Here is a 15,673-nt window from a genome sequence, read left to right on the forward strand (position 1 = left end):
GGAGACTTTCTGGCTTGCACATTCGTGGAAAAGGACTGCAGGAACAGCCAAACAACTTGTTCATGTCTTGGCTTATTAAACTAAGATATGATTGCCTGAACGTGTCCACATTTCTATGTGTCAGTACAAGTAGGAAGGAATGAGTTTGAAAAAAAGAAAATGAAATGGAACCATCTATCATTCTAGCTCTGCAAAGAAATGATACAGCAAGTCCACAGTAAAGGAAAGTGAGATCCAATGACTAACAGCATTTAGTCTGAATATCAAACTTGCTTAAAAATGACTTAGTATCATCTTCAGAGCTTAATAATTATTCCTAAATTTTCTTTTCTAATGCTGCAATAAATACCTGAAAAACATTCTAGCCTACGAATTTAGGACGATAAACATTTGGAAACATGCATCCTACAAAAGACATGCAGGCTTTAATGAAAACCTACCTGTGAGTACATGAAAGAGCTTGATTATTATAAGCTGGCTATATTATTATGCTGCTCAGGGAGCAGAATAACAATTTGAGGTAGGGAAACAAAAGCACATCTGTTTGGGTTAAGTAGGCGAAGACATTCTAATAAATGTATTTTAGTTGATTTATTAAGGACAAACTACATGTTTCTCTGCTCTGCTTTAAACTTCTTTCATTGCTTTGAACTCTCTGTAGTCCTTTCATTTTGCTTCTACATATCTTCACTATTCAGCATGTACTAGTGCCCTGATGTTAAATGCTGGGCTAGTTATCTGAAACCAGTATTTGAACTTCACTCTTGCAGCTCCTGGCTATGGGAATCATAGAATTGGAAGGGCCCTTGGCGGTCATCTAGTGCAACTCCTTGGCTACAACTTTCCTGGCAGATGCCTGTCCAGCCTCTGCTTAAATAGCTCCAGAAAAGGCGAGAGCTGGTCACTCCTCCTGTTCCACTGTTGAGCAGCTTGTTCCACTCTTGAGCAGCTTGCACTGGTAATATTAGTCAAAACCTGCTTCTCTACAATTCCCATCCATTGCTCAACTTTTCACTCTGCTACTTCTCCTTTCCAGTTTTTCTCCTTCTTCCTATTCCTCTCTCAATCTACTTTAAGCCCACTCGCTTCCTTTAGATCACTGGTCTTCAACTGGTGAGTTGGGACCCACTAGTGGGTCGCAGTCTGGTCCAAGGTAGGTTGCAAACAGGAGCACTACTGTCATTGAAACATATGGTAAAAAATTAAGAAATGGATGTTTGGGTTAGATGTGGGTCTGGGTCTGAACAGGTTGAAGATACCTACCTTAGATGACTTTCTTCTTGGGCCCTTGCCTCCTCCCTAGCAGGCAGCTCAGTCGGTCTGTTCCAGAGGCATCATCACCACTACCAATTCCCTTAAGTACAGTGGTTCTCAAACTTTCCCCCCCAATGACCACCTGAAAATTGTTGATGGACCACTTTATGATTTTACTGCCTCTTGCGGTAATTTCAATGTGGTGTGCTAAATGCCGCAATGATTTTTAATTGTAGCGTATCTTTATGCTGTATTTTACTGCCTTATAATTTGCATTCCATAGAACTTCAATGCAATGAAATAAAAGAAAAGAAAAAGAAAAGAAGCAATAAAATACCATTAAAAATCAGTAGGAATATTTAGCGTCAACATGCCATGGGTCACCTGAATGAAGCTTGCGGCCCACAGTTTGGGAACCCCTGTCTTAGCGCATTATAAGTTTCTATGGAGTGAGTGCTTATGTATTTAAAGCTCCAAAGACAGAAATATAAGTTGCCTGCCCTCAAAAGGACACTGAGTCTTTTCTGAAAGGGCAAAAAGGTTTCACATCATTGCACCTTTAATTTACCTTCATACTCTGCTTTCTTGGTTGCTTCCAAGTTTCTCCACTCTGTTCCAACAAGTCTACTGAGCTCTCCAAATGAATAATCTGGGTGCTGAGCTTTAATAACCGCTCTCATCTCACTACTAAATAGAATGTAACCACTCATGTTGATCTTCCTCTTCGATCCTTCCTTCTTTACACTGCCCTTGGCAGACTTGGGAGTGGACTATGGAGAAAAAACACACCTATGGTCATAAGTGCATAACAGAAAATTCTCAAGTTAGAAAGTGAAGGCTAGAGAATCTAATCCTCAATTTCTGACCTTTTTGTCTTCATGATCATATTTTTAAGCTGATAATGGTACAGTCATACCTTGGTTCTCGAACAGAATGCATTCCAGAAGTCCATTCGATTTCTGAAACGTTCGGAAACCAAGGCACAGCTTCCGATTCCCAATTGGAAGCCACGGAAGCTGTGCCGCACGTTCGGCTTCTGAGGCAAAGTTCGCAAACTGGAACACCTACTTCTGGGTTTGCGACGTTCGAGTTCTAAGTTGTTCGTAAACTAAGCTGTTCGAAAACCAAGGTATGACAGTATTGGATCATTTTCAATGAGGCAAGAGTATTTGGGTGGGCAAATCTGGGAAGATGGCTGCCATACCTAGGAATTGTGGTTGCCTCTAGGGTTTACAAAACCTGGGTAGCACTGCAGTATATCTGCCATTAATTAATATTCTTCCAAATTACTTTTAGAACTTTCTAGAAACTGCAAACAATCCAAAAGCGACATTTCTTATTTGGTTACCCAAAAATGTTCATTTACATGAGTTGCTGCACCACAAATCACAAATTCCCCAGCATTAAATGAAAGACATAACTTGAAATCACATGAGTTACAAAAATTATTTGTTCTCAGTATATTTTAATTCATTTTACAAAAGTATATATAATATGTATTCGATAGAAGATCTCCAAGCAGTTTCTTTTTAAAAGAAAATAAATTGTATATTGACAAAGTAACATTGAAAATTGCATTTCTGGTATATAGCTCACTACAGCCAAAGCATCTTTTCAGCAGAGGAGGAAGAGGAGGAGGGAAAGGTCTCAACTATGTGATTTTGTAAAAGACGTTACCTGTGGAGGAGTGTATGGCATTATATCCAATTCATTAGAAAGCGGACTCTGAAGTTGAGGCATCGTTGGCGCTTCTGTAACTTCACCTTCCTCTTCTGCAATCTCTTCAATCTCTTCATCACCTCCTTCCAGCTCAGCAAATTTGGCTTCTAGCTGCTGAATTTTCTTTTCCAGAAGGGGAGATGGCTCCTTCTGAGGAATTATGGGTTTCCTAAGAAAGTATTCCATATGAATAAAACCCCTCTCTGCACAACATAGGATAGAATTCAACGCCACACTAAGGGGGATCCATTTGTATGCCAAGCAAAAACACTTGTGCTGTTGGAACAAACTCTCCTCTCCCCCCACTGTACCCTGTTCTGGGGGGGGGGTCTCCTGACCCTGCTGAGATTTGGGGAGAGTGGTGGAGAGGAGAGGAAAGAATATCCTGTTGCACTAGTGGGACTTGTGCTGGTTTCCGTTAGGGTGACAGCTTAGTTGAATCTGGCCATAATTCCTAATTCTGCTTTACAGGAAGTGTTCTATCAGGAAGAAGTAGGAACATATTAAAAAAATAAGTGGGATGTTTGAAAAAGGTAGGCAACTGTTGTTTGAACCCAATTTTGAAACTGCACAAAATAATTATTTAGAAATCTTCCATGCACTAGGTGCACACCACAAAAAACAGAATGGCTTTGGTAGCCAACTCTAAGACGTTTGCTAATGTTAAACTTTTCTAGCAATGAAATCAATTTTTCTAATTGCAAATCCTTCAATGAAAAGGATGTCATTCTCTACAGCCCTTATCTAAAATGATAATATGCCTATTTTTGTGCAGTGATATTTTAAGTAAGAAATACATCTTGGCAGAAAATAAATGACTATACTCAAGTTCACCATTGCCTATTTAAAATACTGTTGTTGTTTTGGCCTGGGGGCGGGGGCGGGGGAGGAAGATGGCAGGCGGTATGCCTGAGACCCTTCTAATTCCTGGACCCAATAGAAATTCGATTTCTGGAATAGCCAAGCTAGCTTCCTGGTGAGGTAATGGCCCTCTATGTTCAATGGATCTTAATACCACTGTTTTATAAAGGACATTTTTTCCTACAGTCAAATCAACTTAAAGATCTCTACCCCCATTATCTCCCATAATGCTTTAAAAGCAAAAACATCGTACCTAAAGTAGTAAATTTCATCATCTACTACTTTTGCTGAAAGAGAAAACCTTTTCAATCCCTTAAATTTCTTCATCTGTTTGTCACTTTCATTATAGCGGCTTTCACAGAGGAGAACATCATTTTCAGAAATCTCAGTTGGCCTACAGGAGAGGAAGTCTTTGAAAGACAACACAGCACACTTTCCTGAAAGAGAAACACTAACAGTTTGAAAGTGAATTTTTGTTAACAGGCCTGCATATTTTAAACCACCAAAAAGTTCATGACAATATACTGACTCATCACACATAGCCTACAATGGAACACCTAAGCCTCATTCCAGTTCACATGTTGCATGTGACTAGGGACTCCTGCAGGGACTGCATCTCCTATGCACATTGAATGAAGTTAAACATCCATGAAGTTAAATGGATATGATGACAGCATTCATACATGGATCTCCTTTGCTGGATTAGGACAGTGCTTTCTTGCTGGATCTCTTCATGACAAATACAGTCGTACCTTGGTTTTCAAACAGCCTAGTTCTCCCGAATGATCAAAACCCGGAAGTGACTGTTCCGGTTTTTTAACGTTCTTTTGGAAGCCGAACATCCCACGGGGGTTCCACGGCTTCTGATTGGCTGCAGGAGCTTCCTGCAGCCAATCAGAAGCCGCGATTTGGTTTTCGAACATTTTGGAAGTCGAACAGCTTCTCCTCCCCTTAACAGAGCCAATTTAATTTCACACGAACAAGAAAACCATTCACTTAAGAAAATTTAAAATAACTGTATGCACCATTCAAGACTAGTTGATTATTTTGTTCAAAGGCCTTTATACTTCTAGTAAAGTAGGCAATAATGTGATACAGGTAGATTGAGTCAGCAGCAGCAGCAGCAGCTGTTTAGGATGACCATAGTGTTGCCAAGGGCCATACACAACACAATGAGAATGCCCTTATCTAGTAAACAACCTACTATATTTCAAAGCACATTTATTTTCCTCTGTTACTAGTTCTAGAAGAATGAAAGGGGCTTAAAAAAAACCACCCCAAATAAATTTATCATACAGAATTTATTATGTACTAGATACTCAGGTTTAATGAGTTATGTATACCATATCCTAACATAAAACATAGCAAAAACATGAAAAAGAAATGGAAATGATAGAATTGGAGTGATTCCCCCAGCCCCCAACTGTACTGCTCATTCAAAACACAAAAGTTATAGCAAAAAACATCAATACTATTTGGTTACCTAGAATGCATGTCATGGGGCAGGTCTCTTCTAAGTTACTCAAAAACACTTCCTTCTTGTAGAACATTTTAGTTGGCTCATGTTCAGTTTCCTCTGGGTGTATAAAGATCGGACCAAAGAAATAGGCAGCTCCATCTCTTACCCACATTTTTTCTATTCTGAAAAACAGAAAAAGATTTGCTTCAGAGTATCCCAAGATAATCGCCAAGTCAAAAATTGAGCCATTCCCCCCAATTACTTTACGGTTTTATTCATCTTTTGCTTTTGTACATGAAAGACTTGAATCAGTTTTCAATGATGCAACTATATTTATAGAGAAAAAGGGTACCTGCCAACTCGTGGTCGGACTAGACCGTGTGATTTTATGAAGACGCAATCCCCAACCTTCAGCCACATATCATTGTAACAAAGCTGTTCATAGTAGTGACACCCAGGTTCTCCATTTGCCATTTCTACTGGAACATCTTCTTTGTCCTGTAAAATAAAGGCAGACTTAAGAAATGGGGGAAGTTGTGCGACTATTCTTAAATAAAATGGTACCTTAGGTACTCAGCCTCACCCAGAAGCTACTTGCATAAGCAGGGACTGTGACATCCAGACCCCAATATCTCCTTTAATATGCCATTCAGCATAGCAATATGGCCACTGTTTGATCAGTGGGGTGCAAACTTTTCAGCTTGCCAGACAGAACAATCCTGACCCCTTTCCCTCCCTCACAGTTCTGGGGATTCTCCTGAATATGAGAGGTAGAGCTCAGTGTCATCCACATACTGGTGACACTTTAGTCCAAACCTCCAAATGACTTCCCAATGTAATTTCATGTGGCTGTTAGATGCGTATATGGAAGACCCATGTACAAATCAGAACTGAAGCAGGTAAAAGCATCAGCTATTCATTCCTAAACTGATAAACCATTTAAAATACCTACAGACAAGCAGAAAAGTCAAAGCAATTAATGGCCAGCTCTTCAAACACGCATACCTTTTCAAGGCTAAGGGCGTGGTCTCCCACTTTGATATCCTCAGACATTTCAGTGTGCTTTTCCTCATCAATTTTGTCTGTATTGGCAAATACCGAGGCAACACGAACCACAGGCAAGGGCACGTCTCGAGGAACAAATCGTACAGAGCTAATTGGCATGGTCCATAATTTAATCTTCTTAAAGGACTTGGTCTTCGCAGAATAACGTGATTCGCAGACGTAAACGTCTTCATCTCTAAAGTTTTCTGGGCATAGCTTAAAATACTCCTAGTCAATGGGGGGAAATAATCATTCAGAAAAAAATAGCTCATTTTGCAGAAACACGTTAGTTCAAAAGCCATTGTTTGTGGTGTTTTCTGGAGCAGTGTCCAGGCTCAAATGGCCACCAATGTACTGTAAATATGGAAGCCCACAAGCTCCTACCAGGTTGCTCTGAGGTTCTTAAACAAATGCCTTTCCTCCCTACTATATATGCTCTATAGACCTGCAGACCTAGGTAGTCTCCCAAGGGTACAGAAATCATTCCCTTATCTTTCAGCGGCCTCATTTCATTTCCCAACTGATAAGCATTTGACTACTTGAAGAGGGCATGATGGGGAGAAATTTAACAAAACAGAAAAACGATCTCTACCACAACAAAACGCTAATATTTGATCAGCATAGTGTTCATCCAGATACGTAACAGAACATCTAGCCTATTCTCACCTTAACAAACATGACCACACATTTGCCAAGAATTTTGTTCACGGGGACTTTGTTGTAATAATCACTTTTAAATACTTCTTTCTCCAAAAACTTTCGGGTTGCAAGATGGAATGTTTCATTTGGTCGATAAAACCAGCAGCCGTACAACCATTTTTCTCCTAAAAACAAGAAAGTTTTGTGATACAAAACAACTATAACAAGTTATAAACTGATCCGCGGATCTTCTGTGGCGATAAAATGGCTGAGATAGTACTAGTTTGTGTCTGAATCTTTGTTCAGGGAAAGTGCATTTTAAAGTCTAGACCTGCAAAACTGTGGGACAAAAGTTTCTCTTTGCATATTGTGATTGCACAAATAAAAGAAAGACCGTAACCCTTAATTTTTTGAAAACTGAAGTTCACAAAATAAGACATTTGAGAAAGGATGAGATGATGGTTGTCATTCATGCTGCACAGAACAGAATGGTGACTGTCCCACCAGTTAACATGGCAATCACAACAGCAGTGCTGTGGGGGGAGAGAAACGTGGCTCTTTGTTCTTAGTGAGAGGTGTCGCACTATGCTTGGGGTGCAGATGTGGCCTTGAGGCATTTGGGCATAGCATGGCTCTGTGCTTGTAGCTCAGCCACAACCACCACCGGTGTTCCTCCATCAGATTTCCACTAGTTGTCCTGGGGGCGAAGCTAGTCAGAATGAAGCAGAGCTGTCTCCTCTCAGATCCACTCATACAGCTGCGTCAGGCAGGAGGAAAAACTCAGGGAAATGGACCTGCTCCTACATGTTTTACTCTTACCTGTGTCAGCTGACGACACGTGACCTGTGTTATTGGCTACAGTGCCCCACAAAATGAATTGTTAGGGATCACCCTACAATCAGCCAGTGCTGTCCTGCATTGAATTATTTCAATAATCTATCAGTTTGTTAGGGAAATCTCATGGTAGTGGTTCTATTGCCACTTAATGAAATATGTATTGTGTTTACAGGAGCTGGTATCTGGATATAAGACAGGGCATAGGACAGCTGCAACCACCAGCATTAAGAAGACAGTCTTTCTTACCAGCCGAATCTTCCCACAGTCGTTCAATGCAGACTATGTGAGGTTGCAAATTGGCTTCTGCGGGTTCAACATACACATAATCCCCAACATGATACATGCTGTTCTTAAAGCTGCAATCCTGGCTGTATGTCCTGTGTAAACTAGACAGTCCTGATCCTCCAGAAGAATCTTCACTCTTTTCAGCTTCTTATTCAACATAAAAGAAAACAGTGGGAATGACTTACAGTCAGTTAAAAAACACGGGACTGCTCGCCTTGTAACACTTTAAACACCAATGATTTTTCCTGTAAAGGGGGACCATTTCCTCTTAGAAAGAATTCCTGGCACCAGCCATATCAAGCAATATCCCCCCATCATCATGCAATGCAAGGGAGAGGCACTATTCTTGCCACACAAGGGGTAAGACAGATTCCACCCCCCAAATAATAATAATAATAATAATAATAATAATAATAATAATAATATTAAATTTGTATTCTGTCCTTCATCTGTAGCTCTCAGGGAAGTTTACAACACAAAAATACAAGATAGAAAACGTAACATAACAAACCAATAAACAACCCTCCCACAAGGTCAATGGTTCCACAAGGTCAATGGTGCCTCAACTAGAGCCAGGGCCTTCTCGGCTGCGGCTCCAATCTGGTGGAACGCTCTGTCACAAGAGACTAGGGCCCTGCGGGACCTGACATCCTTCCGCAGGGCCTGCAAGACAGAGTTGTTCCACCAGGCCTTTGGTCAGGGCGCAGCCTGACTCCCTCCTCTGGCAACCTGCTTAGAATCTTGCTTAATTAGTTGCCATTAATTTGATTTTAATTGATTTTTATAATGTAATATTTTTAGAATGTATGAATATTTGATTGTTTGATTGTTGATTGTTGTTAGCCGCCCTGAGCCCGGCTTCGGCTGGGGAGGGCGGGATATAAATAAAATTTATTATTATTATTATTATTATTATTCATCCTGGAGAAGAGTGACTAGTGGGGTGCCACAGGGTTCTGTCTTATTATTATTATTATTATTATTATTCATCCTGGAGAAGAGTGACTAGTGGGGTGCCACAGGGTTCTGTCTTGGGCCCGGTCTTATTCAACATCTTTATCAACGACTTGGATGATGGACTCAAGGGCATCCTGATCAAATTTGCAGATGACACCAAACTGGGAGGGGTGGCTAACACCCCAGAGGACAGGATCACATTTCAAAACGACCTTGACAGATTAGAGAACTGGGCCCAAACAAACAAGATGAATTTTAACAGGGAGAAATGTAAAGTATTGCACTTGGGCAAAAAAATTGAGAGGCACAAATACAAGATGGGTGACACCTGGCTTGAGAGCAGTACATGTGAAAAGGATCTAGGAGTCTTGGTTGACCACAAGCTTGACATGAGCCAACAGTGTGATGCGGCAGCTAAAAAAGCCAATGCAATTCTGGGCTGCATCAATAGGAGTATAGCATCTAGATCAAGGGAAGTAATAGTGCCACTGTATTCTGCTCTGGTCAGACCTCACCTGGAGTACTGTGTCCAGTTCTGGGCACCACAGTTCAAGAAGGACACTGACAAACTGGAACGTGTCCAGAGGAGGGCAACCAAAACGGTCAAAGGCCTGGAAACGATGCCTTATGAGGAACGGCTAAGGGAGCTGGGCATGTTTAGCCTGGAGAAGAGGAGGTTAAGGGGTGATATGATAGCCATGTTCAAATATATAAAAGGATGTCACATAGAGGAGGGAGAAAGGTTGTTTTCTGCTGCTCCAGAGAAGCGGACACGGAGCAATGGTTCCAAACTACAAGAAAAAAGATTCCACCTAAACATTAGGAAGAACTTCCTGACAGTGAGAGCTGTTCGACAGTGGAATTTGCTGCCAAGGAGTGTGGTGGAGTCTCCTTCTTTGGAGGTCTTTAAGCAGAGGCTTGACGACCATATGTCAGGAGTACTCTGATGGTGTTTCCTGCTTGGCAGGGGGTTGGACTCGATGGCCCTTGTGGTCTCTTCCAACTCTATGATTCTATGATTCTAAGGCATTTAAAAGGGTACTGGATGTTAATTAGCCAAAGGCCTGGTTAAAGAGGAATGTTTTTGCAAGAAGCATGCCCTGATCACTGAAATGGGCCTCCGAAGAGGGGTGAGGAGGCGAGAATGAACAGGAAGAAAGCATTTCAGACTTGGCAGTGTATTCAAAATGGTGTGGCAAGGTGGGAAGGGGGCCTGTGGCCAGTTGTACCATCAGGACTTTGGGCAGACGTCTAAGGCCCCACATAGCAACACGAGCATAAGGGTCCCCAGGTGCAGCAGGTCTGGCTTACCACATTTTGAAATGAAGTAATGCATATTACTGTTTAAAAAGCTCCCAGCTCACATACATATAATACCAAGCGTATATAAGTTACTAGTGCTTGTGACACTCCCCTATTACAGTGATCACTGTTGCCAGTGATACTAATACAATCACTACACTCACAATATATTTACCATGTGTAAGACTTGCAATTTACCAGCTGAGTTGGCAGTTTTGAGCTCTGCTGAACAGTACTTCCCTCATGACTGAATTACATGTAGGGGCAAGCACATCTGAATAGTTCAGTGAAGGCTGTGTAGGAAATACACATGTTGACAACCATCTGACCAATTACTTTTCTACATTTGACGGTATCTTACTGGGGAAGATGACCCAGAAGGGTAGATTGTAAATGTGGCATTTTCCTTGTCTTCCATCAGTGTCAAGGTGAACAAGAGAGCTGAATGACACAAATGTACAAATCACCTCATTTACGAATTCATCTTATACTGCCCATCCTCTCTCAAGCAATGTTGATAATGCTGGAGAAGGTTCACCTACGTCTCCTTTCAGTGAGTATCTGCTAAACGAAGAGTGACAATGTGAAGCCATTTAAATTAAGTACAATTACCTCTCTTCTCTTCTTCTCTTTTGAGTTTGTCTTCTTCCATTTCCTTAGGAAGCTTTTCCTTCTTCTCTTTTTCGACATCATTATGAAGATGCTTGGTAGTGTAGCTGAGGGCTGGTGACAACAGGATCTCACCATTCTTGCAGAGTTCGTCACGGATTTTGATAAAGAACTGTTGAAGTTCCACTGCATCCTCATAAATCTCTGAATCCGTCCTTTAAAGAAAAGAGAAACTGCATGAAATGACAACATACACAAGATTACTGTAGCTGAAGCATGAATGTGTCATGGGAAAAAAAAAAAGAAATTTCATTGTTTGCAACTGTTGCCCCCCCCCCCCCCGACCCTGGTTTGGATGTCATGGAAAAGTGTGATTTAGTAAGCCAGGGTAGAAGTGCAGAAGGGGAGGAGGGAAAGGCAAGCTGAAAGTGTAGGGGCACAAGGCTCATTCTCTGGACAATAAACAATGGTTTAATTGGCTAGAGATTGTGACAATTCTACTGGACCAAAGTCTTGCTGTATCATAGGCGCAGGCAAACTCGGCCCTCCAGATGTTTTGGGACTACAACTCCCATCATCCCTAGCTAACAGGACAAGTGGTCAGGGATGATGGGAGTTGTAGTCCCAAAACATTTGGAGGGCCGAGTTTGCCTATGCCTGCTATATCATCTCAAAATCTGCAGTTCTCATATCATGCAGTAGTATAAGTTGCTTTTTTACGCTTCTCTAAAACTTGTAGCACTTTTTAGTATGTATGTGTGTGTGTGTGTGTGTGTGTATATATATATATATATATATATATATATATATATATATGTATATGTATGTAAGTGTGTGTGTGTGTGCATATATATATATATATATATATATGTGTGTGTGTGTGTGTGTGTGTTAGATAATCATCTGGCTTTTAACTAACTAAAACCAACTTACATATTGCAAAATCAATGAAGGTACCTTTCTGAAAATATACCTTTCTGAGACATTAAAGGTACTAAACATTGAAGGTAACAAGCAAAAGCTATTTATGGAAAGTTAATGGAAAGTGGTTTCATGCCTGCCCCTGGAATAAGAGTCCAATCCCGCACTAGTAACTTACAGAATCTTGTATGAGTATCACTGACAACAGTGATCACTGTAATAGGGGTGTGTCACAAGCACTAATAATAAAAATAACAAATAAAAAAAGTCCAGTAGCACCTTAGAGACCAACTAAGTTTGTTCTGGTATAAGCTTTCGTGTGCATGCACACTTCTCAGTTGGTCTCTAAGGTGTTACTGGACAATTTTTTATTTTTTTATTTCAACTGCGTCAGACCAGCATGGCTAACTACCTGAATCAAGCACTAGTAACTTAAGTTACTAGTGAGGTTGATGAAGGTAAAGTTTTACTCACCGGTTCATTCTCCTTGCCCGCTCCAGCACTTCAAACATATGCTCTTGGAACAAATCCAATCTCCGGTAGCGGTTATTTTCCACATTCTTTCGTATGATATCAAAAGTCAGGGGTGGCTTGTTTGGGAAATTAGGATCAACACCAGGAATTTCAGCTAAGGAGTCACTGTAGCACCTGCCTTCATCATCCTGATGACTCATTACAGAGACAAAAAGGTTATGTATAAGTTCCTGGATCAGCAGTGTTACATTTGGGACATGAGAATCTTCATCTCCTTCTATGTCTCTTCTAGTTTCTAGCAAAACTTTGTGCAGCACCAGAGCATCTTTGTAAATCAAGGATTCTGGCTCATTATAAGTGCAGGCATTATTGAACATCATTACAAAATCTTCAACCATGGCATCAATGTCCTGATACTTGTTGGCCATCATGTGACTTCTGATCTTCTCCATATCAACCGGCTTTTTAATTGTCAGGTAGTAGTCAGGAAGCTCCGATCGAGATGGAAGCCGCAGGAAAATTGCACTAAGCCTTCTCCCTCGCTTATCTGTATAGTTCTTCACTGCTTCGTATACTTCATTAAGTTTCTGTTGCATTGGAGTCATATATTTTGATTTTTTAGGGGAGATGCCAGTCTTTCTACCTAGAGGAACAAAATTTAAAGCTAGACAAAAAAAGCCAACATTCTTGTGGCTTCAGTTACTCAAATACTAATCTGGGTATATCATGTAACATTAGACACATGCAATTTGGTGTCTTTCACATCATAGCTCCTTCTCAAGACTTTTGTGCTTTTTATTTTCTCTCGTAACAATATGAAAACATCAGAATTTCTCTGTCTGCACCTCTCTCTCTCACACACACACTCACACACCATGGAAAAGGAAGTGTTTTGCAGAAGGAATCTGGAGGGCAACAGTGGACTCGGAGCATCTGGAGAGTCATGTGAAATAAGGCTAGGCTACAGGTCCTCACTACAGGGACGCGGGCGGCGCTGTGAGTAAAACCTCAGTGCCTAGGACTTGCCGATCGTATGGTCGGCGGTTTGAATCCCCGTGGTGGGGTGAGCTACCGTTGCTCGATCCGAGCGCCTGCCAACCTAGCAGTTCGAAAGCACTCTTAAATGCAAGTAGATAAATAGGGACTGCTTTATAGCGGGAAGGTAAACGGCGTTTCCGTGTGCTGCGCTGGTGCTGGCTCGCCAGCTGCAGCTTCGTCACGCTGGCCATGTGACCCGGAAGTGTCTTCGGACGGCGCTGGCTCACGGCCTCTAGAGTGAGATGAGCACGCAACCCCAGAGTCGGACACGACTGGCCCGTATGGGCAGGGGTACCTTTACCTTTTACAGGTCCTCCCAAGCAGAACGTAACATATTCATATTGCTTATGTCAAAATCAAAAGGCACACTCTCAAAGCTTTGTTGGAAAAGGGCTTTAACGAAGAGAATTGTGTGTGCACCGGGAGATTCCTTATAATAACCTTACACAGAGCACTACACAGAAAAGAATGCTGAAGCCTCTTTTCCTCACTGCCTCGTAGATACACTGGAAACCCTGGATCATGGCCAGTGACTGCTAGTCCCAGCACAAAAAACTTTTCTGAATATAAAACATTCTTCATTTATTTAAAGTAGTTTTCAAATCCCAGAATAAACATCTTGCACAGCAAAACCATTTCAGTTTTTAGCAAAACAGCCCCAGAAGCTAACAGGGCTACCAAGTGCAAGAGGTTACGGTAATAATGGTTTACAGGACATGAGCAGTGTTCGAAACTCCCATTGTTTTAGGTGCATTTTGTGCCAGGGAATTTCATTAGCGCAAGCAGTTTCTGAGCTCTGGGCGCAGTACTGCCCTTAAGATTTCAGATTATGACTGCAGAGTGGAAGGAAAGGAGGACCTTTTTTCTGCCTCCCCACTTCCAGCTACTCTCTGAAGACTAGAGAGGAGACTCTCTTAAGAATATTAGGGGGTGGGCAAGGGAAGAATATGTGAAAAATGAACATAATATTTCAGCTGCAGTTCATTCATTTTCAGCTTTGCGTTCTTGTTATTAAAAAAGCGTGCCTAGACATTCCGTTTTGGCACCCATAACCTAGGTTTAAGGTACCATTCAGCTCCTAGCTTTCATATCTCAGTTTCAAACACTGTATATGTGCTGGTCTTAGATGCTTCTATACTTCTTACTATTCTTACAACCCATAGTCAACAATACATAGTAAGCCAAGCATTCTCGGTTCTTTTTTCTTTGATATACAGTTTGTCTTTTAAAACAAAGAAGCACAAAAAAAAAATCTGCAAAAAATAACCCCACCGACCATATGATCTCCAGTAGTGGAGTAATAAAACATAATGATTTGGGCCCTGCACTGTGCAAAAATACAAAATGAAAACCTTCCTGCACAAAATCAGTGCTCCTCTAGTGGTAATGGTAAGGGCCTTTGCTCTATTACTAGTTCTGTGTTGTTGTTTTTAGAAAACAACATATTTCTGCAGCAACTTTTGCTGAGGATCACAAAGTACTTTACATCTATTAATATCACATGGATCAGTACCAATCTAGAAACTGGGGAGAAAAAGAAGATATGTTGCAAGAGGCATATGTGGGAAATATATATTAACTTCTCATGCTGTTCCCCAAATCTAACAACATTTCAGCTTTTACTGTTTCTCATGTTACAAAAGCTTAGAACAGTGCTTTAACACTTCTACCCTATTCAGGGCAGACTGTCTCTTTCTTGGCATAAATGCTCTGACACAGTTCAGTTTAGGACACCTTTGCTCAGGACTCAATTATATTTTAAAATCTAAAAAATATTTTGGCAAATTCAGTCTGTATTTCAGAAGCAGATGAAATGTTGCAAACTACTCAGCTTAATAAGACTGCAATCTGTTAACATTTTATATTTCATTTATCAGGCTTGGGAATTTACAACAGTTCCTTACTTAATTTCAATTTAGGGGAAGCAACCTCATCATCTTCAAGCAGAGGTCCCAGCTCTTTCCTCTTTTCTTTAAGAATCTTCTCCAAGATATGAGCATCATTGTAAACCTATTCATCATGAAAATATTTATAAATAACAAACAGCAAATGGCTATTAGGATTTTACTTTTTGTTCTAATTAAGAATGAGGAAGTGCATTTGGTAATCTTGTTAACATGACCCAAAGCGCCTACCTAGAATGAGCTACAACATTCACATAGCAGCAGGGAAAGCTCTATCCCTGCACAAAGAAGATGTAGGATCAGGGCCATCTTTGCCATTAGGCAGAAGGTCATCCATAAATGCACTGGATTCCGGAATATGTAATGAGCC

General features: G+C 40.9%; 1 protein-coding gene across 24 annotated transcripts in view; it reads right to left on the reverse strand.

Moving 5' to 3' along the window:
- Nucleotides 1-15,673, reverse strand: part of PBRM1 (polybromo 1) — a 58,430-nt gene that overhangs the window by 16,210 nt on the left and 26,547 nt on the right. For 10 of the 24 annotated variants that reach the window (XM_081847090.1, XM_081847088.1, XM_081847089.1 and 7 more), the window contains exons 16-26: nucleotides 15,304-15,409; nucleotides 12,362-13,025; nucleotides 10,970-11,181; nucleotides 8,060-8,245; nucleotides 7,004-7,161; nucleotides 6,299-6,565; nucleotides 5,646-5,791; nucleotides 5,318-5,475; nucleotides 4,088-4,271; nucleotides 2,932-3,142; nucleotides 1,823-2,024 (exon numbers count right to left, since the gene is read on the reverse strand). In XM_081847090.1, coding sequence (XP_081703216.1) covers nucleotides 1,823-2,024; nucleotides 2,932-3,142; nucleotides 4,088-4,271; nucleotides 5,318-5,475; nucleotides 5,646-5,791; nucleotides 6,299-6,565; nucleotides 7,004-7,161; nucleotides 8,060-8,245; nucleotides 10,970-11,181; nucleotides 12,362-13,025; nucleotides 15,304-15,409 — 2,494 coding nt within the window. The remainder of the gene's footprint in view (nucleotides 1-1,822; nucleotides 2,025-2,931; nucleotides 3,143-4,087; nucleotides 4,272-5,317; nucleotides 5,476-5,645; nucleotides 5,792-6,298; nucleotides 6,566-7,003; nucleotides 7,162-8,059; nucleotides 8,246-10,969; nucleotides 11,182-12,361; nucleotides 13,026-15,303; nucleotides 15,410-15,673) is intronic. The other 14 variants (XM_081847096.1, XM_081847095.1, XM_081847086.1 and 11 more) reach the window with 3 other exon arrangements.

Source organism: Podarcis erhardii (genome assembly GCF_964252035.2).
Source record: "Podarcis erhardii genome assembly, chromosome: 2".
NCBI lineage: Eukaryota > Metazoa > Chordata > Lepidosauria > Squamata > Lacertidae > Podarcis > Podarcis erhardii.